Genomic DNA, 26,169 nt, shown 5'->3' on the forward strand with positions numbered 1-26,169 from the left:
AGCTTTTAAGTAAATTGTTTACTGTTGTATTCCATCGAAATAAATATGACAATATAACTTATGATTTAATGTTATAGCCTATGCTTGGACAGAAATGACTTTACTGTAAAAGCATGACTAGTAGTTAACACAATGTATACATGTTATTATGAACAAATCATGAAAATGACATTTGAAACTTGATGACTGATGCCAGGTTTGAAATAATAATAAACATGATTTCAGTTATTCATTCTGTTTTGTGACATCTGTACTTCTTTTATTTTACCCCTCATTTTGTTTGCTTTTTTATATGCACATCATTTTTCTTGTTTATTACTGCTGGGGCTTCAAATAAAATGTATTCGAAGCACAAGATATTCAAGGCCCCTCTGGTAGTTGAGTAATAATTCCTTCCAACCAAAAAACTATTTTCAGAGTACATCTTCCTTGTCAATAAACATAGGTGTGGTCTGAAAAGTCACAGGAACTGTTACAGGGATAGTCACCGGAATAGTTAGACAAATGGAACCAGGTTCTAGAGCGGATGAGGAAACGTCGATGGCTGGAGGTGGATGAGGCGAGGAAAGGAGTTCCTCGTGTGCTCCGTGTGAGTCAGTGAGCGGGGAGGTGGGCAGAGGGTCACGGTGTGTGCGCAGGTGCTTGCGGAGGTAGCCGGCAAAAAGGAAGGCTTTGCTGCAGTGGGGGCAGATGTGGCTGCGGTTGGTCGAGTGGATCCGCTGGTGTTTCCGTAGCCCGGCTTTGTTGACAAAACCTTTGCAGCAGCTGTCACAGATGTGTGGCCGCAGCTCCGGGTGCAGCTTCTCGTGCGCCTGCAGGTCCGACAGCAGCACAAACTCCTCCTGGCAGATGACGCAGGCGTGCGGGCCGGCGGGCAGGGGGGCCACGGTGCTGGAAGTGGGGGAGGCGTCGTGGAGCCGCTCATGGGCCTGAACCTCCTCCCACGTTCCGAAGGTGACGTCACAGTGCGAGCAGGAGAACTGGGGGAGGGAGGTGTGGGCGGGGAAGACAGCCGCTACCGTCTCGGGCACCGCCTGCTGCGGGTGGGGCATGGGCCTGTCGGCCAGGTGGGTGCGCTCGTGCTTCCGGAGGCTGGAAGAGACCACGAACGACTTGAAGCACAGGTCACATTTGAACGGGCGCTCCCCCGAGTGCACCCGGCGGTGCTTGTTGAGGCTGGAGCGCTCGGCGAACGACTTGCCGCACTCGGCGCAGGAGAACGGCCGCAGGCCCGTGTGGACCAGCATGTGGCGTCGAAGGTCCCACGACGCCACAAAGGCCTTGTCGCAGCTCTGGCACTTGTAGGGACGCTGCCCCGAGTGCACCCGCTGATGCACGGCCAGGTCGGCGGGCTGCCTGAACCTCTTGGGGCACTTGTCACAGGGGTAGGGCTTGAATCCCACATGGGCCCTCTGGTGCCGACGGAAGCTCGACGGATCAGAGAACATCTTACCGCACTGGGGGCACAGGAAGGGCTTCTCGCCGGAGTGGGTGCGCAGGTGAGACTGATACGAGCTGAGCTGAGTGAAGCCTTTGCCGCACTGATCGCACTGGTAGGGCTTGCTCTGCGAGTGGATGCGGAGATGGCAGGCCAAGGAAGAAGACCGCGAGAAGGCCTTGCCGCAGTCTGAGCACAGGTAGGGCTTCTCTCCCGTGTGCGACCGCTCGTGGTTCTTCAGGTCTTTCAGCTCGGTGTACGTCTTACCGCACTGGTCACAGGAGTAGGGCCGGTGGCCCTGGTGGTTGCGCCTGTGCTTCCGGTACACAGAGGGGTCGGCGAAGCTCTTCCCGCACTCAGCACAGAGGTAGGGCTTCTCCCCCGTGTGAGAGCGCAGGTGCACCTTCAGCTTGGACAGGGTAGGGTAGTTCTTGGCACAATTAGGGCAAGAATACGGCCGCTCGCCGCTGTGCTGCGTCATGTGAATGCGGAGGCATATGGCCTGCATGAAGGCCTTCCCGCACTCCGTGCAGACGAACGGCTTCTCCCCCGTGTGGGAGCGGCTGTGGTTGCGCAGCTCCGTCGGAGTCTTGTAAGCCTTGTGACACTGATCGCACTGAAAAGGCCGCTGGGCAGAGTGAGAGCGCTGGTGCTTGGACAGCTGGGCTCTGCTGGGGAACGTTTTGCTGCACTGAGAGCACGTGTGCTGCTTGAGGTCCGAACGCTCCTTACCGTGGGCAGACAGCTTGTGGCTCCTGAGAGCCGAAGGACTACTGAACGCCTCCTGGCAGACAGAGCATTTGAAGGAATGCTTGGACTTCTTTGGGGGTCTGCCTTTGCCTCTCTTTTTGACAGGGGGCTCCTCTACCTCCTCCATCTCTTTGCTCTCCTCACTCAGTTCAGCAATGGGGATGTCTTGCTTGGTAGGTGGTGGGCAGGCTGGCTGGGATGAAGTCATCCTTTTAGTTATATCCGTGAGATACTAAGGTAAATAGAATATTAAAAAAAACTTTATTAACTCTGAAGATTGACTATTTAGTCATATCATTTTAAATCACGTATCAGAAAAAAATCAGAAGGCAATAATATTTTTTTTATCTCCTTTAAGATATTGTGCAGAATGATATTTGAATAGATATAATTCACACAGTTTTGGAGAACATTACGGGGGTGGGGTGGGGGTTATGTCTCAAAATGGCTGGCATTAGGACCTCAGGGACAATTAAGCTAAACGCTTATCAAAGTTTGCATGAAAAACACGAATTTAAAATAAGTCAAATTATTATTATTTTAATAATGTGTGTTTTACATGTTAAATCACTACGGATTCGCAGATATCAACAGACAAGATATTGCCAGAAACAATACGACATTGAAGAGATTTTAACGTTGTGCAAAACTCAAAATGGCTGGCTTTAGGACCGGCTGAACAAGCTTATTTGCGCACTGGGGTCATCATGGCCATGGGATGGCTCCGCATCTGTATTTTAAACAAGTTTGTATTATAATATTAAAAAGATTGCTTACCTTTTTATCTCTGTTCAAGCATCCAGGATTAGTTAAAATGTCCAGATATGAAGCCCAAATAACTGCGTCTACAGTTAAGCGCTACGATTGGTGTTGGCAGAGAAGGACGGCTTTAGGACCATGACGAAAGCCCTATTCTCGAGCGTGTAAGAGTGCAGCATTTGCGTGGGTCGCGACTTGATGGATTTAATTTATCATATTTTACAAACTGTAGTGTATTATACAGTTAGTAAAAATACATGGGAGAACCACGTGAAAAGCTGTATTAAGAACTGTACGGGCGGTAGGTGTACTGTTGAGATGGGAAATAATGAAATACCAACCTCTTGACTGCTTTGTCAAATGTTTTTATCATTTGCATGAATGGTTGACGTTGCACGGATTGGACATTTGGAATAAAACAGGATTATTGGGGATGGCAAATGTATCAGTACTTAGTATTGTGTTTTCAAATTAATTTGAAAATTCTAATTCACTAACTAACCCATCTAAGAATTTCAATGCCAATTTTACGAATATATCTAATGGTTCTTTAGTCAACGCACAGTTATGTGTGCATGACAGAACGACGAAATCGGACTTATTTTAGTGATACACATTTCCTGTTTCCTAGCAACAAGAGCAGGAAGTATGTGGAATGGGATGGAAGAAAAAGCAGACAATTGAAGAAGATCTGTGGTTTAAGAATATAAATTATAGCTGTGTGTTGAGGAAACGAGCGATCCAGGATTGAAATACAATACATCAGAAACTACAGAATCTGTTTGGCTTATGTACTAATCAAATAGATGGTAAGAAAGCTTTTTGCTGCAATGTTTGTTTAGCTAACGTTAAGCATGATGCTGTAGCACTGTCTGTAGGCTATTTGCTAGGTATGTAGCGGCTGTTGTATTTAGCATTGGATTTCTCGCAAACAAATACATAACTTTTCAATAGCAGTACATATGAAATGTCACTGCTGGGATTCAGCAATTTGTACCGTGCATAGTTTTGACCGAGGTGTTGTTTACCCACATTATTGACATAGCTATTTAGCCAGCGAGCTATTAGTAGGCGGCTAGCTGTCGCACTAGCTAGCACTAGGTGCTACGCGGTTAGCCAGCACTGTAACCACCTTCAACTTAAATTGGGCATAATCTTTCATCTTACAGTAATTTCCGACACATCTACCCACCAAATAAAAAACAAAATTTCCCCATGATTAAAAAAGTTTTTTGTTCATTTGAATTGCATATAAATAAGTAGGAATTGTATCATTTGTTTCACAATCTAAACAAAGTAGGATATTTTATATCTATAGGCAAAACAGGATATATTTTTTTAATGTTAGTACTGTAGGAGGTGTCCAATGTTTCTAGACGAAAAAGTGACCAGGGTTTTCTTTAGGCAGCTAGTTAGTTGTATTACATTTAGCCACCTTGCAAGTTATGCCACGCCCCTTTGCCTTACCCCTTGCACGTGTCCCATGTTATATTGCACAGGTGTCAAACCGGTTCCACGGAGGGCCGAGTGTCTGCAGGTTTTTGCTCTCACCTTGTACCTGATTGATTAATTAGTTCACTAATTGGTTAATTTCTACCCCCACCTGGTTGTTCAGGTCTGACCTGGGAACCAATTTAAAGGAAAACCCAAAGACCTGCAGACACATGGCCCTCCGTGGAACCGGTTTGACACCCCTGTTATATTGTGTCCTTCATTGGTAGACTATTAGGTTCTAATAGAAAGGTGGTGGCTGGCATCAATAAACAGTGCCCAATAAAGTTTGGCGTCCAATTAGATCAAGTTAAATACCACTCCCTACAAAACAAACAGATTTCACGTTGTCTCACTTATCGCGCACACCTGTCTTATTCCCACCACTAGAGATGGGCAAAGATATATTAAAATGTATCTTAAAATAATATACCAAATAAATACAAAATACAGCAGCCACAACATGTATAAAAATAAACTATTAACATTTCTAAAAATACTTTTACAAGGGAGCATGAAATAACTTCTCAAACCTTCCATCTATCGACCTATTTGATCTATCCTTTCAAGTAGACAATGTTTGATAGCAACAGCTTTTCTCTGCCTAATGAGTCATACGATACATCTGACATATGCAACCAGTTCAAACAGATCAAATATTCACATATCCCTGTGATGAAGGTTTGTTTTAAAGTAATCAACAATTTAATGTTTAACTAGCAGTTTGCTAATGATTCAATTTTATCCTAATTTTGTTACGTGGTGTTTGGTAATGAAGGGCCTAAATGACAAACAAGTAATTCTTAAGAAGAATCATAAATATACTAATAAATTATATGTCATGAAGTCATTCATGCAATGGTATGCAAAATCATGATCCTACTAAACCGCTACTTCCATTAGGGAACAATCTCGTACCTTATCTTATATCTTGGTACACAACCGACGAAAACTTAACATAGACTGAAAGTAGCAAGCTAATATTAACTGTGAGGGCTGCTACTTGGGTCAAGTAGTTAGCTAGAACATTACATCAATTGGTGTAATGTATTACAATTTATGCGAAAAATCGATGTAAAGCTGGAAGCCTAGATCTTTCTCACCGTGACATTCTTTGGGTATGGATACATTTTCTGTTCTCAACAGGTCTGGGCAAATTACTGAGTAGGCACCGGTATTTTGAAGTATTTTTAAAACACTCAAGTATTTTGATATGAAATTTGAAGCCATTTTTATCAACCCTTTCAAATACAAAATAGGATTTTTTTCATTTGTATTTGAAATATGTATTTGATAATAAATACTGCCTATCCCTGCCCACTACCTATTAATATGGGCAGGTTAATGAGGTAGTGCTTGACCTACCGTTGTTGGTGGGTCATTTAAAAACATGGCGGGAGATTCTTTAACAAATATCCAGTAATGGTTTTTAATTTGGATTTGTTGGGAAAAAAGGACATCTAAAATGTGAATGAAAAATGTCAGAAAAGCAAATTATAGATGTCTACTATAAGTATGCTTAATTTCTTTTTGAATGCTTCTGAACAGCACTTCAGACATATCGCATACCTGTTCCAACTGGGCGCCCTGCTAACCCTGACGGAGGTAGGACAAATTGTTTATGCACAAATATTGACATCCATGTTTGCTTTTGACTCAGAGGGGGTGGTGCCACCAACCATTTAGAGTTAATACTTTCTTTGGCAATGTTCAGCAATGTAAACAGCCTCCTTTCTATTAGAACTGATTGAATACCTTCCCATATGGAACACATTCTGCTCAAACAGGTACAGTAACTAGCAAAGGGGACGTATGTTATTTGTAAAGCTGGATGGAAATACTGTACTCTCTAGAAACTGGTCCATGTTGGGAGCTACTTAATGAATTTAAGTAATTTATGTCATGTTGTTTTACGTGATTGCAAATTCAAATCGATATTGAGCCTTGTTTATTAGACATATTTCAATCTTACCTATGGTCCTTCCAAAATATATAACTAATTCTAGGGTTTGTTTTCAACCAACAAAATATCTTCATCTGTCTGGTTTACATTAATGTTTCTCTACTTCATGTGAAATAGATTTTGCTTGGTTTCAATTATGCTTCCATTTGAAACTAAATTCTTGTTTAAACCCTAATTCTTACACCAGTCCTTACATGTTGAATAACACAGATGAGTGAAGCATTTGTTAACATGTCTGAAGAAAATGTAAGGTATTCAATCATGATGCATCTGCAGAAATCAACTATCATTCTAAGGATGATAAGCAAATTTAAAGTACATTTCTTTGAGGAGATTCCCTCACCTGTCTTAGTATAGAACACATTTTGGCATATGGCTAGGAGATAATGTTGCAGTTCAACTCCATTGTCTTTTCTGCGTACTTGTAATTTGGTCAAGTGTACATTGACTTTTCAATCTCAAAAATGTATTCATCAAAAACAAATGTACGGTATATTTTGCAAAGCGTGGCATCAGTCACCTACATTTAGTAGGTCATAGATACATAATATAAATTACTTTGCACATTATTCTGATTGATTCAAATCTGTTGTCTTGTTTCCCCCCACAGCCCTCATGATGTACCTGCATCCTTCCTACCCCAGAGAGTAAACATTAATTAATGGATAAGTACTACGTGATGAGATCCCATCCTTATTATCATCCTGTTTGGCTCTTATGATAAAGAGGAGCTGGAGATCTGATGTATTTACCTCTCAATTGTCTAGCTCAAATATTTGCAGTACTACCCTGTAATGGCTATGCAAGAGCCTGGCAGGACCAAAGGCTTCCCTTGCAAACACTGTGGAATAGTGTGTTCCAACATGCCAAGCCTTCTGGAGCACATGGAGAGTCATTTCCAGCAAGAAGAAGATCGCAAGTTCAAATGCAATGAATGTGGGCGGGGCTACAGACATGCAGGAAGCTTGGTTAACCACAAGAAGACACATGAGTTGGGTTCTTTTCAATGTCCAATATGTGCCAGGAAGCTCTCAAATCCACTGGCCCTGAAAAGCCATCTGCGCATCCACACCTCACAGAAGAAGTACTCCTGCACTGATTGTGGTAAGGCCTTTAGGTTAGCTACTCAGCTGGCTACCCATGAGAAAGTCCATCTCTTCAGGCAATCCAAAGGAAGAGCAGGTAGAAGGGCAGACGCGGACTACTCGCTCATTGAGAATACAGATGAAATTCAGGACAATGATGACCTTGATGAGCAGTCTGTGTTGCCTGCTGAGCAGCAAGACTCTGTGTTGGATAGTATATCTGAGAGTGACCTCCACCAGGAGGCCATCCCCATCTCAGTAAATGACAGTGAAAACCTTGGGTTTGAAGAAGTAGGGGATCGGCCTTTCAGATGTGATCAGTGTGAAAAGTCATATAGACACCATGGAAGCTTGATAAATCATAAAAAGTCTCACCAGGTAGGGACGTTTGAGTGTCCTATTTGTTTTAAACAGCTTAATAATCTTGCCGCCCTTCATAGCCACCAGAGGACCCACAACAAGTCCAAAAGTGGGCCGGAACGTTCCGTGGAAGTCCTTTATGCTGCCACAACACCAGAGCAGTTTTCACCCCCGAACAGGGAGGCTCCAGTGCACTTCTGCCACCTTTGTCAAGTAATGTTTCCTAATGATGAGGAGTTCCAAGAACACATCCAAATGCACAATTCTTCTTCTATGTCCTTTGGGCACAATCAAGATTTACCTGAGGATCATCATGTCTCGTATGATGATAATCTCTCTCATTCTCCAGACTCCAACTTCTACACACCGCCACTTAACAGTGCCCCTTCAATAGATCATCAGGGGGAGCAGATCAACAATGTTCAAATATACTCTGACCACTCCAGTAGGGAGTCCCTTTTGAACGCTCAGGGAGAGCCCTCAGTCTTGGATTCAGAGATTTCTGCTGATGATTTAAATAAGGCAGAGCAATCCAGATTTACAGAAAACGGTGAGCGCCGCTTCAAGTGCCAGATCTGTGGCAAAAGCTACCGGCACGCAGGGAGTCTCATTAACCACAAGCGGTCTCATCAGACTGGCATTTTCCAGTGTTCCATTTGCCGTAAGACTTACCCACACATGGCTGCCCTCCGCAGCCACGTCCGTATCCACAAGGCCCACCCGTCTTCCTTCAACCTCAACTCCGAAGGAGACTGGCTCTCTACTGAGCCTCTGACGCTGGAGAATCAGCAGGCCTGTTTTTCCTCTCAGGATGGTAACGTTAGCAGTATGATGTCCATCACCCAGGAGAACACGGATGTACGCGACAAGGGAGGACTATTCCACGATCAGTTTGACTCCGCTTTTCCCCAGGGCAGGACTGCACACCTACCTCATGATGAACACCTGATGGAGAGGCACATGTGCGCAGACTGTGGTGAGACGTTTGCAGACATCGCAGGGATCAAGTCACACGTATGCCCCTTCCTACAACAGCAGCAAGAGACTTTGTCAAATGACTACAACTGTAACCTAACCTTTCAGGAGACTAACGGCCAATGCACCATAGGAAATCCAGGGGATCATGTAGCTTTCCAGAGACCGAATGGCGTCCCTGAACAAAAGTACTTTGGCGAACACGACTTCAACAGAGACATAAACGGGGAGCAGTTTAATGGCGGTGATGGCAAAGAAGAGGATGATGTTGAAGATGATGAGGATGATGGGGAGCTCTATCAGTGCTCGGTGTGCGGGAACCGCTACACAAGCATGAGGGCTCTGAGGAGTCACCTTCGTGGTCACACTCAATCCCGTGGTACTCCCACAAGCTCTGGTCCCTCCTCCATGTCCTCACTTGAGGCCGAGAAAGAGGAGGACTCTGGGGAGAGTCAGCAGATGGATGCAGGTCTGATGATCTGCAGTACTTGCGGAGAGAGTTTTGCCAAGAAGCAGGACCTGCTTGCCCATCAGCTTCTGCACAACGAAGCACAGGCAGATGATGTTAAACATGTACATGTGGACAATAGTGATGAAACTAAGCCCAAAGAGGAGGTCGATAGTATCATCTGTGGAAACTGTGGTATATTTTGCACTAGTTACCATCATCTTGAGACCCATCAATGTACAACAAATAGGAAAAGTGAATCTGCAAACAACATTGGTGACTCAGTCAACACTAAAGTCTTAGGACACATGAAAGAGAATTTAGACAACGGAGATCGCCAGTACAAGTGTGATCAATGTGGAAGAGCATACAGACATGCTGGGTCCCTTCTCAACCATAAAAAGTCTCACAAAACCGGAGTATTCCGCTGCGCGGTTTGCCAGAAGCGCTTCTACAATCTACTGGCCCTTAAGAATCATCAGAGGACCCACTTTGATGTTAAGAGGTAATTGCTAAACTAATTCCTAATACAGAGAGAAATTGTGTTCTACTGATAACACCTATCCATGCTTTTTGCCGTTAAGTAGGCCTTTAGTATCAAATAAGCAATTATGTATTAAACGTGGGATACATCAATTATAACTTCCATACCAAAGTTTAGGTCATTACATTGTTACAATTTCATTTTCCTAAATGCTAACCAATGGGGATTGGACCCTGACCTAACCCCAAAAGAAGAGATTTGCACATTTCTTACTGACTTGTAACATGTAATATAATATTGAAATTTTTTATCTATGGATGGCTCCTGTGTTACATGCATAATTACAACAATGGGAACCCAATAAAAGCACATTTCTAAAATATTGGCATGTTGCATACATTTTATGAACAAACATTTTGGATGTTAAGTTACGTGAAATGGACAGACTTTAATAAGTCTAAACAAAATTCTGTCAATTTATAAGTCTTTGGTAAGAACGTAGCCATATCGAAGTAACCGGGTTGTTTTAAATACAAACTATCAATTCATGAATATTATTTTCATCATTACTTATTGTTACATTCTTAATTTACAGAGCAAATACATGTTATAGATATTTGTCTTACTTAAATGATGACAAATGTTTTAGAAAATATTTAGAATGTTTTAGGCCTTAGCAGAAGGCCTAATATACACTGAAGTGCCAATAATACTGGTACACCAGTCTAAAACTTGGTAGGCCTCCCACAGGAGCGCAGAACTGCAGAAATACGACGGAGCATGGACTTGCGGAAGTACTGGAGTAACTCGTCAGAAAGAATGCAAACATAGTGTTCACCTGTCAGAGACGTTTGTAGATGTACCAGTGGTCCCATTGAATGCCAGCTAAACAAACCCCAAACCATGACGGAGCCCCCACCGACCTGTGCAATGCCCTGTTGACATGCGGGATCCATGGCTTTATGGGGTTTCCTCCACATACGGATTCGTCCATCTGCCCGAAACAGTTGGAAACACAACTCATCCGACCAGGCTATTCGTTTCTAGTCATAGGTGTCCAGTGGCGGTGTTCCCGAGCCCAGGCGAGGCCCATAGCTGTATATCAAGTATTCATCAGGGGTACTCAAGTTGGGCGTCGGCCTCTAAAGCCCATTTCCCGGGGGAACGTTGCACAATGTTCACGCTGATGTTTGCTGAGGGCCCAACATTGAATGCAGATGTTATTTGAGGCAGTGTTGCAGGTCTATCGCGTGAAACGATTCTTGCCAGCTGACACTGGTCACGTTCTCCCACAGTCTTTTTACGCACACACTGCTGTCGTAAGTTAGATGTTTTGCCAGAATTCTTGTATTCGAGGTACACCCTTAAAATGGTAGTGTGGGAAAGGATATGACCCATCTCACGTGCTCCAACTATAAAACCACGTTGAAAATAGCTTAAATCGTGATAACTTGACATTCTTGACGGCGGAAACGGCTTTAGATGCTTCTACAGATGTCTATTGCTTTATATGTGGACTGGCAGACGCAACCAATGCATAGGTGACATTGCTATGTATTTTGTATGAGCTCGTCTGTACCAGTTTTTCTGGCACTTCAGTGTAATACTGTACTTCAGGATTGCATATTTACAGGTAGCCAGGCACCAAACTTTAAAAGGCAAAATGTCTCTTCATGTATAAAAACAATAAACCATAACCATTTGAATGTGGACACAAATAATTGACTGTTAAAAATTTTTCTGAAAGATTGATCAAAACATGCAAGTAAGACAATATACAGGTATGACACTATATGAAGTGTGTATATTTTAACAGGACTAACATTTGGGGGGGGGTTTCTCTACATCAAAAAGTAGTACGTTCATGTATGGGAAATTCATTACAGTTAAAGCCTATATTTTCCAAGAGTTTTTGCTAGAACATATCATTTTCAAGATAAACAGTTACATCAGTAAAATTCTGAAACCCTGACATGCACGCACCATGTGGTGAATGCACAAGCTTCTGAAGCTAAGACACGGTACACTTCAATTTGATATGTATTACTTTCCTAACAGCTGAGGGTAAAAACAAGCTTTGTGAGCATTTTCTAAAAGCCATGAAATATGATGGACTGAAATGCATTGATGTGTCATCCAACTCCTGGGCTGCCAAACCATTTTTTCTTTGAGAGCTACAGTCCATTAGGTTTTCACTCCAATCCCAGTTGTAACTAATCTGATTTAGCTTTTCATCCAGCAAATTATTTGAATCAGGTCTACTAGATTAGGGTTGGTGAGGACAGGATCAACGTTGTCCAGGAAAAGGATTGAAAAGCCCATTCCTGCTCTTGAGTGGTTTACATTCATACAACAGCATTGCATTTCACAAAAAATGGCCTACATATCTCGCCTTAAAGAAATGACCAACTTTATTTCAGGATGCTCAACTTCCCACTGAATTGCCGCTATACAATTCATATTGTCTACATTACAGGAGATGGATTTTGTGTTGTCACGTCAAATCTTGCTCATCTTTCGGTGTTTTGTAAACATAATTTAATCCTCTTTTGCCTCCTTCTCTAGACATACTTGCAATGAATGCGGAAAGGCATTCAAGATACAGAAGCAGCTATTGAACCACTTAAGAATTCACAAAGAGAACCAGGCCAAAATACAGGAGCTCAACAACCAGATTCAAGCCCTCATGCAGATGAATGGAACTGTGTCAGAGGGAGGAATGACCTCGTTAAATGCACCAGCCCATCAGCCCGCCACAGCCACAAGAAAAAAGCGTCGGACAATTCTCATCAGGAAAAAGAATTGCGTTGAGGGAAGTTCTCAGACAACATCTGTGATTGGGGTCAAATCAGAAGAAGGGGGTGACCCACGTCCCTACTCCTGCGACCAATGCGGTCGGACTTATCGGCACGCAGGAAGTCTAGTCAACCACAAGAACTCCCACAAGACAGGCGAATACTATTGCTCTGTTTGTAACAACACGTACTCCAACCAACTGGCTATGAAGAACCACCTACGCATCCACTTCTCCGTTAAAAAGCATAGTTGTCAAGACTGCGGTAAGGCCTTTAGGGGAAAGAAGCAGTTGTCAATCCACGTTTGTGCACACCTGCGAAAGGACACGCCCGGAGGGGTAAGAGGAAGAGGTCGCAGACGAGCAAAGAACATTAAATGTAAGCAGTGCAGACTGACATTTATGTCCTCTGAGCAGCTCACCGCTCACACCTGCGGGTCGCTGGGAAACCCAACAGACGGTAGCGATGGACAAATGAGTACGGCCCTGAAAAAAGAAGAGCGGCCGTTCACCTGCAGCATCTGCAGTCGCAGCTACCGACACGCTGGCAGTCTGCTGAATCACAAAAACACCCACAAGTCCGGCCACTTCAGCTGCACATTTTGCTCCAAGCCCTTCTCCAACCCCATGGCGCTACGCAATCACACGCGAATCCACACCCAGAAGAAGAAGCACATCTGCCTGACGTGTGGGAAGGCTTTCCGGCTGGCCAGCATCCTCCATAATCACCAGAAGGTCCACACTAGGGTGGCTAGCCACTTCAGTTGCCCAGAATGTGGCAAGAGCTTCCAGGGCAAGTCGGGGCTGAAGAGGCATCGCTGCCAGAGAAGTCACGATGACTCTGCTACAGTTGCCGATAACAGAGAGTCTGCAGACAAGTGCTTCACGTGAGTGACTGTCTCATAATCATGTCATTTATGTATATTTTTGTTCTCTATGAATGTTACTGGAATGATATAATTTAATTGGTGTTTTTCTAGTTGAATTACCGTTTTATATGAGTATTGTAAGGATTTGTAACTAGTCTTTGTAACTTATTCCTCATACTTATGTTTCATTAGCAGAAGTAAAGCCTCGTTTTTTTTGCAGTTAATTAAAAAAGCCACCTTTTTTAAAATTAATTTATCATGACCAGGTAATTCAATTAATATCTCTGCTTCAGGTGCGATCTGTGTGGACGTTCATACCGCCATGCCGGCTCCCTGCTCAACCACAAAAAGACGCACTCCGAAAACCTACACCACTGTACCTTGTGCCTCCAGACATTCCCAGACCCCTTTGCGCTACAGGTCCACTCCGAGATGAAGCGCCACTGCTGCCCAGACTGTGGCAAGACTTTCTGTCTCATCGCCCATCTGCAAAACCACATGGAGGTTCACTCCAAGGATCGCACCCTGATTTGCAGCCCGTGCCACCAGAGCTTTCCCAACCCGGCCAGCTACCAGCACCACCAGGACCTTCACCACCGGACGCTGGACCATTATCCGCAACAGAACACGCCAATGGAGGAGGACTTAGGCTGGAGCTCCGAACTGGACCAAACCGTGGGGCTCCAAGGCATGCCCAAGCTGCTGCCGGCTTTTGCCCACATGCACGGCGTCATGCCCGGCCCACAGCTCCAGCAGGACAACGGCGAGGTGCGGTGTACGGACGAGAAGAGCCACGTGTGCGAGCACTGCGGCCGCACCTATCGACACGCCGGCTCCCTCCTCAACCACAAGAACAGCCACAAGACTGGCTCCTTCTTCTGCTCCGTGTGCCAGAAGGAGTTCACCAACCTGATGGCGCTGAAAAACCACCGGCGTATCCACACGGAGCCCAAGCGCTACCAGTGCCTGGAATGTGGCAAGGCCTTCCGCGTGTCCACCCAGCTCATCTGTCACCGGAGGATCCACACCAAAGAGAAGCCCTTCTCCTGCCTGCTGTGTGACAAGCGCTTCTCCAGCAAGTCAAACTTGCGCCACCACCAGAAGATGCACCAAAGCGGTGCCCAGGCGTACGAGTCCTCCTTCGACGTGGACACAAGCAGTTTCATGGACCTGGATATGGGCTCTTTTCTCTGAGTCACATTTGAGTCATATCTGAGTCACAGTCAATGTTTATTTTTCGTTTATGAACCTCCGATGACCATTTTGGAGAGTGGCACGCCTGTTGTGTTTTTCACCCCGCCCCCTGAGCTCCTAATCAGTAATTGTAAAGCAACAGGTGTTCTTCAAAGCTACGGTATAGATGGCATCAGCCTTACAGCTGAGCTCTTCAACGCTGCCTCAGAAACGTTTAATTTTTGGGATTATGTTTTGGTCATGTACTTCTGGACTAATAGAAGAATAATTGTTTTGCTTACCTCAAGCAGGGATGTTGACACTGCAAATGTCAGAGACGGTATCTGTCAAACCTTTATAGGATTGAATGTTTTTTTCGATGGAGTGCACAAAGTGATTGAATCTGCTAGCGGAGAAAGATCTATTGGACATCCGTACATAGTGACTGTATAAATGTTCTCATCACCAAGTAGAGGTCACTCAATTACTTAACATAAGCGAATCGATCTAACAGAAATCTGCTTCAGCCCAGGTCCTCCATGGGTTTTATTCACACATTGATGAATCACCTTTTTATGAGATGTTCTGTTCTGATATTTCCGCTGGTTATCTATTACTGGGTTTAGTGCCTCTGTCTGTTAATTTCTCTGCTGTACTTACATATGTGGGCTGTATATTTGCCCCTTGAATCCTATTCTCAGTATTGCCATAGGTTAGAGACAAGTGGTCAATTTACTTATTCTGATGTGGTTTCAATAAGGACAGCCCTGCAAATGTCAGGGATCTGTCCTATATTTTTGTTCTGTCCAGATGAAGATATCAAAGGTATTTACTGAAATCATATAATCAAGTAAGTACTTTTACTAATGACAATAATATTTGGGTTCATGGTTGGTGCATTTGTACACTAAATTGATGTATTTAATAATTTATTCCCATTCTTTTATTTTATATTTTTGTGCATACTTTGATAGATCAGTTTCTATGAATGTTACCTTGACACATAAGAAATATCCTATGTAGCGTTTAAGGATATTTCTCAATTAATCTGTAATTGCATTTTGAATCGGTGCGACTCCCAACAGTGAGGAATGCATTAGCCAAGGACAGTTGTCTTGCCAGCACTCAGGTTTTTCCATATTCTTTTCCTTTTAAAGATCTGATGTGCAGTGTAGATAATCATTGATATCTGAATTGGGTAAGACTTTGTTATTGCTACACGTGCCATTGCTCACCCTTGCATCGTTCATGTGTAATGGACTTGTAGCCTTTCTCGTCCATTATCCCCATAGAAATGTTATAGATGTTGCAACCCCTTGAAATACCACACGCATACGTTTGACTTTAAAAGGTATTGTAGCAGTCCTCACTATGAGCCATGTTACAGTTCCCGCCAGGTGGGCGAAACCCCATTGGTGTGTAGGTTGTTCGCCTTTGATGTCAGCAGCCCAGGTCTTCCCTGCCCCGATGCTCTCCTCAGCATGTTTGCGTGCCAGTGTAGAATTATCCTGGTGTGAAGGCCTACTCTCTGATCACTTTTCTTCTGTTTGAGAATACAAAGTATTTATTGATGTCTTATTTCAGTGCTTATTGCATTTCTGTTGAAATGTTTCATAATGTATTATTTTTAACTTCCTAAAGTTGGAGATTAATCTAAAGTGGTTTGTTTTGCCGCTTATCTAACACAAGCTTTAGCGTTCAAACCTGAGAACACGGTCAATATTCAGTTGGTTGCTTACCTCAACCGTGTTAACTGCAGTGTGTATCCGGAAGCGGATGTTGATCGCCACTATTTGCGAAATGGTTTGGTGTCTTTGGAAAAAGCAATTTGTTTTCATTTAACCTTTACATTAATGTGCAATTAAGTAAATCTAGGATTATCTTTGGTTTGCAATGCCTACATGAAACAAGTGTAGGAAGTGGAAAACGGTGCCTATCTTGCACTACAACGTGCATCTTTTTAGTCGCTGTAATGTCTAATGTCTTGGGGTACAAGTAGGAAGCGCAGATCCTTTAGGTTTAAAACAGCAGGGGGCCTTTCATTTATAGGTGCCAATTCAGTACTATATCAAATATATAACTGACTCAACCATGGAATTTTTTTCTTTGCTTTTATTATGCCTTATCCTATGTATTTCATATATTATGAATTGTAAATAATTCTGGGACTGGTAAGATGTATGAAATACCTCACAAAAGAGCCTTGCCAATCCAGCAACTGCTATTAAAAGCTATATGTTTATTTAGGAGAAATTATGACATTTTGCTATAGTACACTATCCATCCTCATTGAATCTTTAACAGTGATGTAGCTAGACCTGTAACATGAGCACACTGTCGGTGAGGCATCAGCTCCCAACACCTCATTCTAATTGCACGTGGGCAGTTGAGATGCATGCAAGTTCTCCCCAATCTATCAATATTATAAGCAATATGTTGACATTTTTGAAGTGTTTAGTGCTCATTTGGTCGGTACCATATTAATAAGTGCACATCTTGTAGTTGCACTTTTGTTGTTTCTGTGTCAAACCATTGAAACTTTCCCACTAGGTACAATTTTGATGTGAACTGATTCAAATGAAAAAGCTCATAGGCAACCTGAGACTTAGCGAAAGTCAACAAATACCTTTGAATTTAAAACAAACTACTGTACACTAAGAATATCTTGTTTGTGATGACAGACTTACCAATATGTAACTTGACTGTTCCCATGGTTATTTGCATATCTTGTATCTACATTGTGGTTTTTCGGTCATTCCTCTTCAAATTGCAACCATGTATTTTTATAACCCATGAAAATGAAATGGCGTATTAGGTAGGGAATGCCAGATAATTAGTTTTAATTTGGTGGCAAGTCTGATAACTACAATTCCTTCTCTTGTGTCACTGGTTATTTTACACTCACTTCTTTGCCACGATGACAACCCATGTTCTTTTCATGTGTCATACATTTATGTAAATACTGGGGTGAGACATTGGTTGGGTTCTTTTTACATGAGTAACTTACAAGTGTAGCGGGTCATAAAAAGCATATACACCACCTTAGATTACATTTTTCTGTTCAAAAAGTCTGATAAATATTTTATTCATATTTATATAACCCTGTATATATATTTTGTCACTTTGCAATGTAGATTTTTACTTCCTGGTTAGGACTATGAACTTAGCTAATTAGAAACTTAACAAATCAGTTGTTGAAATTAAATGACTTAAAAATACATGTTTTGGTCATTCTTTTCATTCATAGCCATTTCAAGGTTTAAATTGGAACCGATCTTCTGAACATTTTAAACTAAACTTTATGCTGAACCTTTTTCCAAACCAAGATTTTTCTCCACAGTAGTAATTGGTTCCAAACCTGGCTGTCTCTTACACACAGTTGTACTTGGGCTCAGATTCATTCAAACCAGTTATAGCCATCTTTAGGCAGTGTTTTTATTAACAAAAGTCAAAGATAAATTCACTGGTAACATTACTAATTACTTCCAAAGTCCATGTACATAAATCAAACAGACAAGAACAGTTGATTATCTACACAAACAAATGTTAGTTATTGCTCAGTAACAAATGAAGTTGGTCAGTGGATGTCACAAGGTTTTTACAAACCACTTTACATGGGTCCCTTCAACTGCATCCATACATTTATCTGTGACCACAATGATAAACATTTTAAAATATTTAATTCAAAATAAATAAATAGATACAAAAGTTGTCTTTATAAAATTTGTCAAATTGCCCTTGTTCATGCCCATTTATATTTACTTAATATTGCTAATTTGTTTTCTGTAAAATGAAATAACCAATCAATCAGCCATCCGCGTTCAGAGTACGTAATAGCCCAGTTTATAACTGATTGTAATGTGTCCTTGATTCTCGTCTGGACCAAATTCTGATTGCGCCCATGATTTTAGACAGGTTCAGGCAATCAGTGACTCACAGTGACCATATATAATACTTTTAAACAGACAAGATTTGGGTGAAGGACGCATGTTAAAGGGTAGTATAAACGGGGCTAGCTAGTTAATACCATGGACATACTAGTCAATGTGGTTTGATCCCCCCCCCCTAAACTAGTATTTGTTCCGGGTTTAACAGTTGGTGACTAATAGTGTTACAAACATTCTGCGACCCCAGAATTGATCAATCTCAATTGTCTCAATGCTAGAGCACGTGAGAAAGAGAATCCAGAAATGATCTTCTCCAATGTCTCAACGCTAGAGTACGAGAGAGAGCACAGCGCAACAGATTCCCTGTGTCCAGCTGGGAATGGTTGAAGGTAAACTATAAAAACATCCTCGGAGAATCCTGGACCATCTTGAACTTTTCCATCATTACAGTGTAGGAACCCAGACACTACGTATCCCATGAAGTGTTCACACACAACACTACATGGTAAATGAGCATTCCCATACTTGTGAGTAGTTTCATATTCACTGAATGCTTTTTCCTTTTGCCTCTTAATTGGAAGACAACAGTAAGCAATCGTTTTAAAGGTAAATACAGCCAATTCATCTTACCATGAGAACCAACTCAGATCTTTTAGAGCTCTAATTGATTATGGAAAATGACCAATTATGCTTTTTACTTTCTGCATCTACATCTTTCCCAGACTATCCTAAAACCATCCTGCTTCTTAAAAAAATTATTAGTTACAAATTTCAAACTCTATAAATATAAGTGCATATAGTTTCTACATGGAAAAAGAATTAAATTGCCCAAAAAGTACATTCAACTGGCCCAAATGTGCCCAAAAGTTATTTTATAATCTAACATATCACTTGCATACTTCGTTACTAAGAGGTTATTATATATGACCAGCAAATAGAAACCTTTTAGTCTTATAGAAGTACAGTAGGTCAGACCTGGCCCAGAAAGCACAAATGTGCTGTATTCACGGTTATCCTGCTGCTGGCAAGTCGAGGCAGTATGGTACTGTAGCTGGTATTCAATGTAATAACCTAGATTTACAGTATTGTGACACCAAGAGGTGTCCAAGCACTGAAAATTAGCATTAGAACAATAACAGCATTAAGCTGTCAACTTTTGACTGTTTTTGAAACTACGTATTGATTGAACAAATTACCAATCGTTCGATTATTGTATTCTACACAAGCTAAAATTAGGATCACCACTAAAAGGTCATCAATGCAAAAAGCTTTAAGAGCTACTTTCCAAATCACATGATCTTCCTCCAGAAAACAGCATCAGTTATCTCTGGCTGCATACAAGACTGGCGATTGACAGCGCAAGGTAACACAGTCAAGTGGAGGTCCGTTCAGTAACAGTCTTTATACTGAGTGTATGAACATGTTTACTAACAGAACAATAAATTAAACAATGTCCCAACTCTACTCAAATAATACCCTTTGGTCAGAGTACAGTCTATTGTACAGAAACTTGATTGGTCATCCAAAGAGATTCCCTTGATTCTGTCAAATCCAGGTCAGGAGGAAGAAGAGGCTGCAGAAGTATGGAGAGATCTGTTAGACTCACTCTAACTTTACTCATTATTTTAAACAGAATTACAATTTGTGGAGAATTCTTTACATGGACTTAAACTACTTACATATAATACCTGGGATATATTGTTAAAAAAGTTGCCTTCCTTCACATTATGCTGATTTTGTACATTAATATAATATATGGGCAATATAAATATACTTTTAAAATATGTTCACAAATATAAAATATGGATAATTCAATAATCATACTTTTTATTTCAACTACAAAAGTGCTACAAATCTGCATTTCCCTTTAACCCTTGTGTTTTCAGATTTAAAGGCCAATACTAGCCCCAACTTTTCTCCACATTTTCAGTTGTGTTCTTGCTTTTGAAAATAATTTCTGAAGATGATCATTGTGATTGCAATGTGGTCTTGTTTAAATGTAGCGAAGGTGTTACTTCACAGATAAAATCTACTCTCAAGTCAAGACAAATCACACTGCTGAAGTAGATGAGCGTAAGTGGAGCTGGCCCTAGAAGAGCAAATGACTCTTAAAGAGTGAGTGAGTGAGTCCCTCAGCACAGTGATTAGAAATGCGGGCTACGGAATAACCGGTCCCGCTTTTGATTCCCGTAAAAGTCTGAACACATTATGCCTGTGGTTCAGCACAGGCAAAAACTTTGCTGGCTATAACCTTCAGCAGCTACATAATAGGAAGCCTAAAATAAATAGGAAGCCTAAAAATAAACAGTTCTGGTGGGTATTAGGATATGTTGAGGATAGACAAACACTTCCCTGCCTACATGATTCTCTTGTCTTTTCACCTGACAAAAGTCAGTTATCGTCACCTATATTGATAGATACTCAATGTCATTCACAAATGGCAAATTAGCAGTTGAAAGAGGATTTGTTCAGAATAGACAAAAACTTTGCCGGCTACAACCTTCTGTAGCTATGGGAAGCCTAAATGAAACTGTTTACTGTAGTGATGGCCAAACCAGGCTTCATTAGCGTTATTTTAGCAGTGGGATATTATGCTGGCAGCACTCTGATATTGGAATGGGCATTAAACATAAAATGACAGACTAGATTGACAGACTAGACTGTTAACTATATCACCTTAAATAGAATAATGATGGCTTTTATTTAGAAAAAGAAGAACGGCCGTCACTAGTTCACTGTTATATTTTGACTATTTCTGGTGGATTTTCTAATTATGTTTTAGGATTTCTTCAGGATAGTCAAACATTTTGCTGGCTACACCATTCTCTCGTCTTTTCACTTGACCTAAAAGTCTGTTATTGTCACCTATACTGATACAGTAGTTACTGTATCAATGTCATTCACGAATGGCTAATAAGCTGTTAAAATGGCCAGTGGCAAAAGCCATATAGTCAATAGATGCTATTTGTGGTGGTGATAAAATAAATAAGAAACTTTACAAAGTTTTACACAATGCGTAATGGCATCTAGTGACAAATTACTGGCTAATAAGATTTTAAAACGGCCAGTGGCAAAAGTCATGCAGTTCATAGATACTATTTGTGGTGGAGGTAAACTTAATAAGAAACGTTACTCAGTTTAACACGATGGTTAATGGTGTCTAACGAAATATTCAAACTTGACATGATGTTAATGCATGACAATATTATATAATGTCAATATGCTATAGTGACTACAGGCAAACAGTCAGTTCTGTGGTGTAGTGTTTAAAGACACAGTCTTTCATGTGGGCGACCTGGGTTCGAATCTCGAGAGGGCAGCCATGATCAATACTTTCTATTGTGGGCAGGCTAAACTAGGCTTGCCTGGTTTCTTGTTTTAGAAACCCGTTGAGAAAATTTGTTTTCTTACATAGTCGAATATGTGCTTTTCATGATAGAATGTAAAAATATAGGAGACATTATATTTTTTGTACAAAGTTGCACTATCCAACATGTACACTTATCATGGAATTACCCACCTAATAATTCGACCATTATTAAACATCCACAAGGTTCAGTCATCAACTCATTTAGGGAATGCATACCTACTGAAATGTCTACGCTTGATATAGAGGTCCTGTTGTCTCTTCAATAGGTTCTGCAGAACAATATGAGAGTATAGAAAATGCTGTGTTTAGTTAAGTAAAGAAAAATTGCTGTATTTTCACCAGAACCTAAAAAGGTTTATGCGTTTAACATCATGCTACATTGTTTCATGACTGACAGTGTTCGTTTATCAGGAGATGGTAGCCGTGAGCCCTACCACAAAGGGGTCTTCTCTGTGCTTTGCGTTGATGCAGCATGACTCCAATGATCAATACTACAGCAACCAGAACCACTGCCAGCACGGAGAAGCTGGAAATAGCTGCCAGTTTCCATATATCATCAGACGGCTCCTTAGGCAATTTGCCTAAAAGGGGACATATTGGTCAAAGAAAACAATTTAAGACACACAATTATGCATTTGTAACTTGCCAGGTATTATTTTTATTCATTTTTTCTCCCAACTTCATGTCATCCAATTTGATGTTAGTATTATGGCAGTAACAACATTTCAGGAGTGTTGAACAACAGGACGTGATCCACAAAGCCTGACCTCTTTTATCCACACTGCTCACTTAACTAGGAACCTCCTGAGTTGCCTATTGGAGTTTCCGGTCACAACTGGCATGAAACACTATGGGATTGAACCCAGGGTGTAGTGGTGCCTCTGCACTTTAATGAAGTGTCTTTGACCGCTGTGCCACTCGGGGATGTTGAATGTTCTTAAGCTAGCCATTTTACTTACAAGTGTTACATGAAGGTGTCTTTGGATACTTCTGGCATGTTGAGCAGGATACACACTCATCTATGTCTGTACTCCAGAATTCTGAACTGCTACATTGGCCTAGAGGGAAAAAATCGATTGAGATTTAGAGCGTAATCCTCTGACAGCTTACATCCTTGGAATTAACAGAGTTGTGACTCATCAAATTGCTAATTGGTCAAAGCAGATTCATTTTTGAAACAGAGAGTATAGATCAATTTACTCCAACATTGCTGTCTTGCACAGTAAGAAACAGAATGATCTCAATATGCTTCAATAAGCATTAAATATAGACAGTCTGATTTCGTGGTCAGGTTTACTGTCGTTGTGTTGAGAGTACTGTTTTGGTAGTGATAGAGAAATGGTATGACATCATCTCTGAAGAAATGGAGAAGATCTGAGAAACTGTGGGTTTCCTCTTCTTATAAAAGGAGTCGGGGAATTCTTTTTTCGCACACGGTTGAAACCTATGAAAATTAACAACGATTACTCATTGGCTCTGCATACAGAAACATTGTGAGAGGCTGTGCGAAAATGGCAGGATGTGTGTTATCAAGACGAGCACCGCTGCACTGTTTTGGATGTTTCTAGGTAAAACTGAGGCAAACCTTCCCGTAGTTGCTGAAGGATGTGGCTCTTCTCGACAGACAAATAGATGACAGACTAATGAAAAGGTTCTCTTCCAGTTCTATCCTGTTAGAAACAGCAGATATAACTTCCACACTACACTAGGCACATACAATCTCCTACATAATTTCTGACACGTAAATGTTTGAAAAAATATTTCTATAAAATAACTCAGAAAATGAGCTGACTTGTATGCTACATGAATCTGGAAAATATTCTACTAAAACAACAGTCAGAGATTTAAGTAAAAAATAATAATAATAAGGGTGAAAAAGGTAATTAATTCTGTTTTTATATACTGAAACAGCCTCTCCATGCAAGGATAATGACATTGAGCCTTTACATTTTAATGTACAGTTGTGCTCAGAAGTTTGCATACCCTTGGAGTATTGGTAATATATGTACCATTTGTAAAGAAAACATGAGTGAGCAGGCAAAACATGTCTTTTATTTCTTATGGGATTCACATTCAACTGTAGGTCATAACAGAATGGCACAATCATAAAACAAAACATGGCAACAAAGACACAAATGAACTGACCCCTGTTCAAAAGTCTGCATACCCCTAATTCTTAATACTGTGTAATAGTTGTCTATGAGGCCCCAAATTCTTGCAGGTGGTATAGCTGCCCATTCGTCTTGGCAAAATGCCTCCAGGTCACGCAAAGTCTTTGGTCATCTTGCATGAACTGCACATTTGAGAATACCCCAGAGTGGCTCGATGATATTAAGGTCAGGAGACGGTGATGGCCACTCCAGAACCTTCACCTTTTTCTGCTGTAACCACTGGAGGTTCAACTTGGCCTTGTGCTTTGGGTCATTGTTGTGCTGGAAAGTCCAAGAGTGTCCCATGCGCAGCTTTCATGCAGAAGAATGCAAATTGTCTGCCTGTATTTTCTGATAACTTGCTGCATTCATCTTGCTGCATACATTTTCACAAGATTCCCAGTGCCTTTAGAGCTCACACACCCCCAAAAAATCAGTGAGCCACCACCATGCTTCACAGTGGGGATGGTATTCTGTTCATTATAGGCCTTGTTGACCCCTCTCCAAACATAGCACTTATGGTTGTGACCATAAAGCTCTATTTTGGTCTCGTCACTTCAAATTACAGTGTGCCAGAAGCTGTGAGGTGTGTCAAGGTGTTGTCGGGCATATTGTAACCAGACCTTTTATGTGGCATTAGCGCAGTACAGGCTTCTTTCTGGCAACTTGACCATTTTTTTCCAAGTATCGCCGTTTTTGCTCCTTGAAACAACCACACTGTCTTTTTCCAGAGCAGCCTGTATTTCTCCTGAGATTACCTGTGGGTTTTTCTTTGTATCCTAAAATTTCTTCTGGCAGTTTTGGCTGAAATTTTTCTTGGTCTACCTGACCTTGGCTTTGTATCCAGAGAAACCCGAATATTCCACTTCTAAATAAGTGATTGAACAGTAATGACTGGCATTTGGAAGGCTTTGGAAATCTTTTTAAATCCTGTTCCATTTTTATAAAGTTCCATTATCTTGTTACACAGGTCTTTGACAGTTCTTTTCTGCTCCCCATGGCTCAGTATCTAGCCTGCTCAGTGCATCCACATGAGAGCTAACAAACTCATTGACTATTTATACACAGACACTAATTGCAATTTAAAAAGCCACAGGTGTGGAAAACTCACCTTAAATTGCATTTTTTACCTGTGTGTGTCACCTTGTGTGTCTGTAACAAGGCCAAACATTCAAGGGTATGTACACTTTTGATCAGGGCCATTTGGGTGATTTCTGTTTTCATTATGATTTAAAAGGGAGTCAAACAACTATGTGGTAATAAATGGCTTGATATGATCACTACCCTTAAATAAAAGACAGTTTTCTGCATGATCAGTCATATTTAAAACATCAATTCCTGAATTTCACTATTTCTGCCAGGGTATGCAAACTTATGAGCACAACTGTAGATTTCATTGTTTGTGTGTGTTTATGGATTGACCTCTTCCACAATCAATCAAATTTCACAGTAAAAATAATAGTTATTTTTGCACATTCCCTATCAAAGGCAAACCCAAACTGGATGGGCATATCACCTGACCATAGCACCACTGACAGTTAAAAGACAACAACACTTGGTCAGGTGACACTAAAGTGGTAGGTTTTTGCATTCAAAAATGGAAGGCATGAAAATGACCTCATACCTACTGTAAAATATTTCACTTGTTATCAAGCGAACATTCTATTGTTAAAGTCAACAGCATCATGAACTTTACCAAGTACTAGGACATATTAGACAAAAACATGGACATGTATGCAAGTGGATATTCCTGCATGCGAATAACCTCAAGTACACATCAATGTACTATCATACCATCTCAAACCACAACTTGAATGGTAGAGGGCAGACCATTTGTGCAGATGAATGATGTTTAGGACTGAATGGATTCAACATGGAGGAATGGTCTACCCCCAATATCAATAATGTTGATGCCCATATTTTTCAGGGAAAACTTATTACTTAATGAACAAATAAACAATTTATATTGTTTTTAGCATTTATTCAATTCAATAAAACATATGCAAAATATATTTAATTACATAAAATGTGCATAGAAAATAAATAAAAAAATTATGATTAAATACTTTCAATAATTTATCTCAGTCTTTTTTGCTCAACATTATTAAGGGTTCCAATACTTTAGGAGGTGACACCTAGTGTGGTTAAAACTCAGTGAAATTATACAAAATAG

The 26,169-nt window shown here is 41.2% G+C and overlaps 2 protein-coding genes across 6 annotated transcripts; one reads left to right on the forward strand and one right to left on the reverse strand.

Moving 5' to 3' along the window:
• Positions 1–82: 82 nt before the first annotated feature.
• On the reverse strand, positions 83–4,492 carry znf668 (zinc finger protein 668). 2 transcript variants are annotated; one of them, XM_010888880.4, is made up of 2 exons: positions 4,415–4,492; positions 83–2,420 (listed from the first exon to the last, which is right to left on the reverse strand). In XM_010888880.4, exons 1-2 carry the CDS (start codon positions 4,430–4,432, stop codon positions 414–416), a joined length of 2,025 nt encoding a protein of 674 aa, XP_010887182.1. In that variant the 5' UTR covers positions 4,433–4,492; the 3' UTR covers positions 83–413. The 2 variants fall into 2 exon arrangements, with proteins under 2 accessions (XP_010887182.1, XP_010887183.1); XM_010888881.4 differs by lacking the exon at positions 4,415–4,492 and adding an exon at positions 2,966–3,084 and having other exon boundaries at positions 87–2,420.
• Positions 3,028–17,807, forward strand: znf646 (zinc finger protein 646). 4 transcript variants are annotated; one of them, XM_010888885.4, is made up of 5 exons: positions 3,028–3,111; positions 5,987–6,043; positions 7,012–9,774; positions 12,319–13,434; positions 13,710–17,807. In XM_010888885.4, the coding sequence occupies exons 3-5, from the start codon at positions 7,196–7,198 to the stop codon at positions 14,608–14,610; spliced, it is 4,596 nt and encodes a 1,531-aa protein (XP_010887187.3). In that variant the 5' UTR covers positions 3,028–3,111; positions 5,987–6,043; positions 7,012–7,195; the 3' UTR covers positions 14,611–17,807. The 4 variants fall into 4 exon arrangements, with proteins under 4 accessions (XP_010887187.3, XP_010887186.3, XP_010887185.3 ...); XM_010888884.3 differs by lacking the exon at positions 3,028–3,111 and adding an exon at positions 3,121–3,248; XM_010888883.4 differs by lacking the exon at positions 3,028–3,111 and adding an exon at positions 3,558–3,756.
• The last annotated feature ends 8,362 nt before the right edge of the window (positions 17,808–26,169 follow it).

The sequence above is a fragment of the Esox lucius genome, chromosome 5, assembly GCF_011004845.1.
Source record: "Esox lucius isolate fEsoLuc1 chromosome 5, fEsoLuc1.pri, whole genome shotgun sequence".
NCBI classification, from domain to species: Eukaryota; Metazoa; Chordata; class Actinopteri; order Esociformes; family Esocidae; genus Esox; species Esox lucius.

Bases quoted from the DNA above. Each gene is read 5' to 3' on its own strand.
- znf646 (XM_010888885.4), top strand. From the start codon at position 7,196: ATGGCTATGCAAGAGCCTGGCAGGACCAAAGGCTTCCCTTGCAAACAC. The intron at 9,775-12,318 runs GTAATTGCTAAA...CTCCTTCTCTAG, and splicing joins ACCCACTTTGATGTTAAGAG to ACATACTTGCAATGAATGCG. The intron at 13,435-13,709 runs GTGAGTGACTGT...TCTCTGCTTCAG, and splicing joins TCTGCAGACAAGTGCTTCAC to GTGCGATCTGTGTGGACGTT.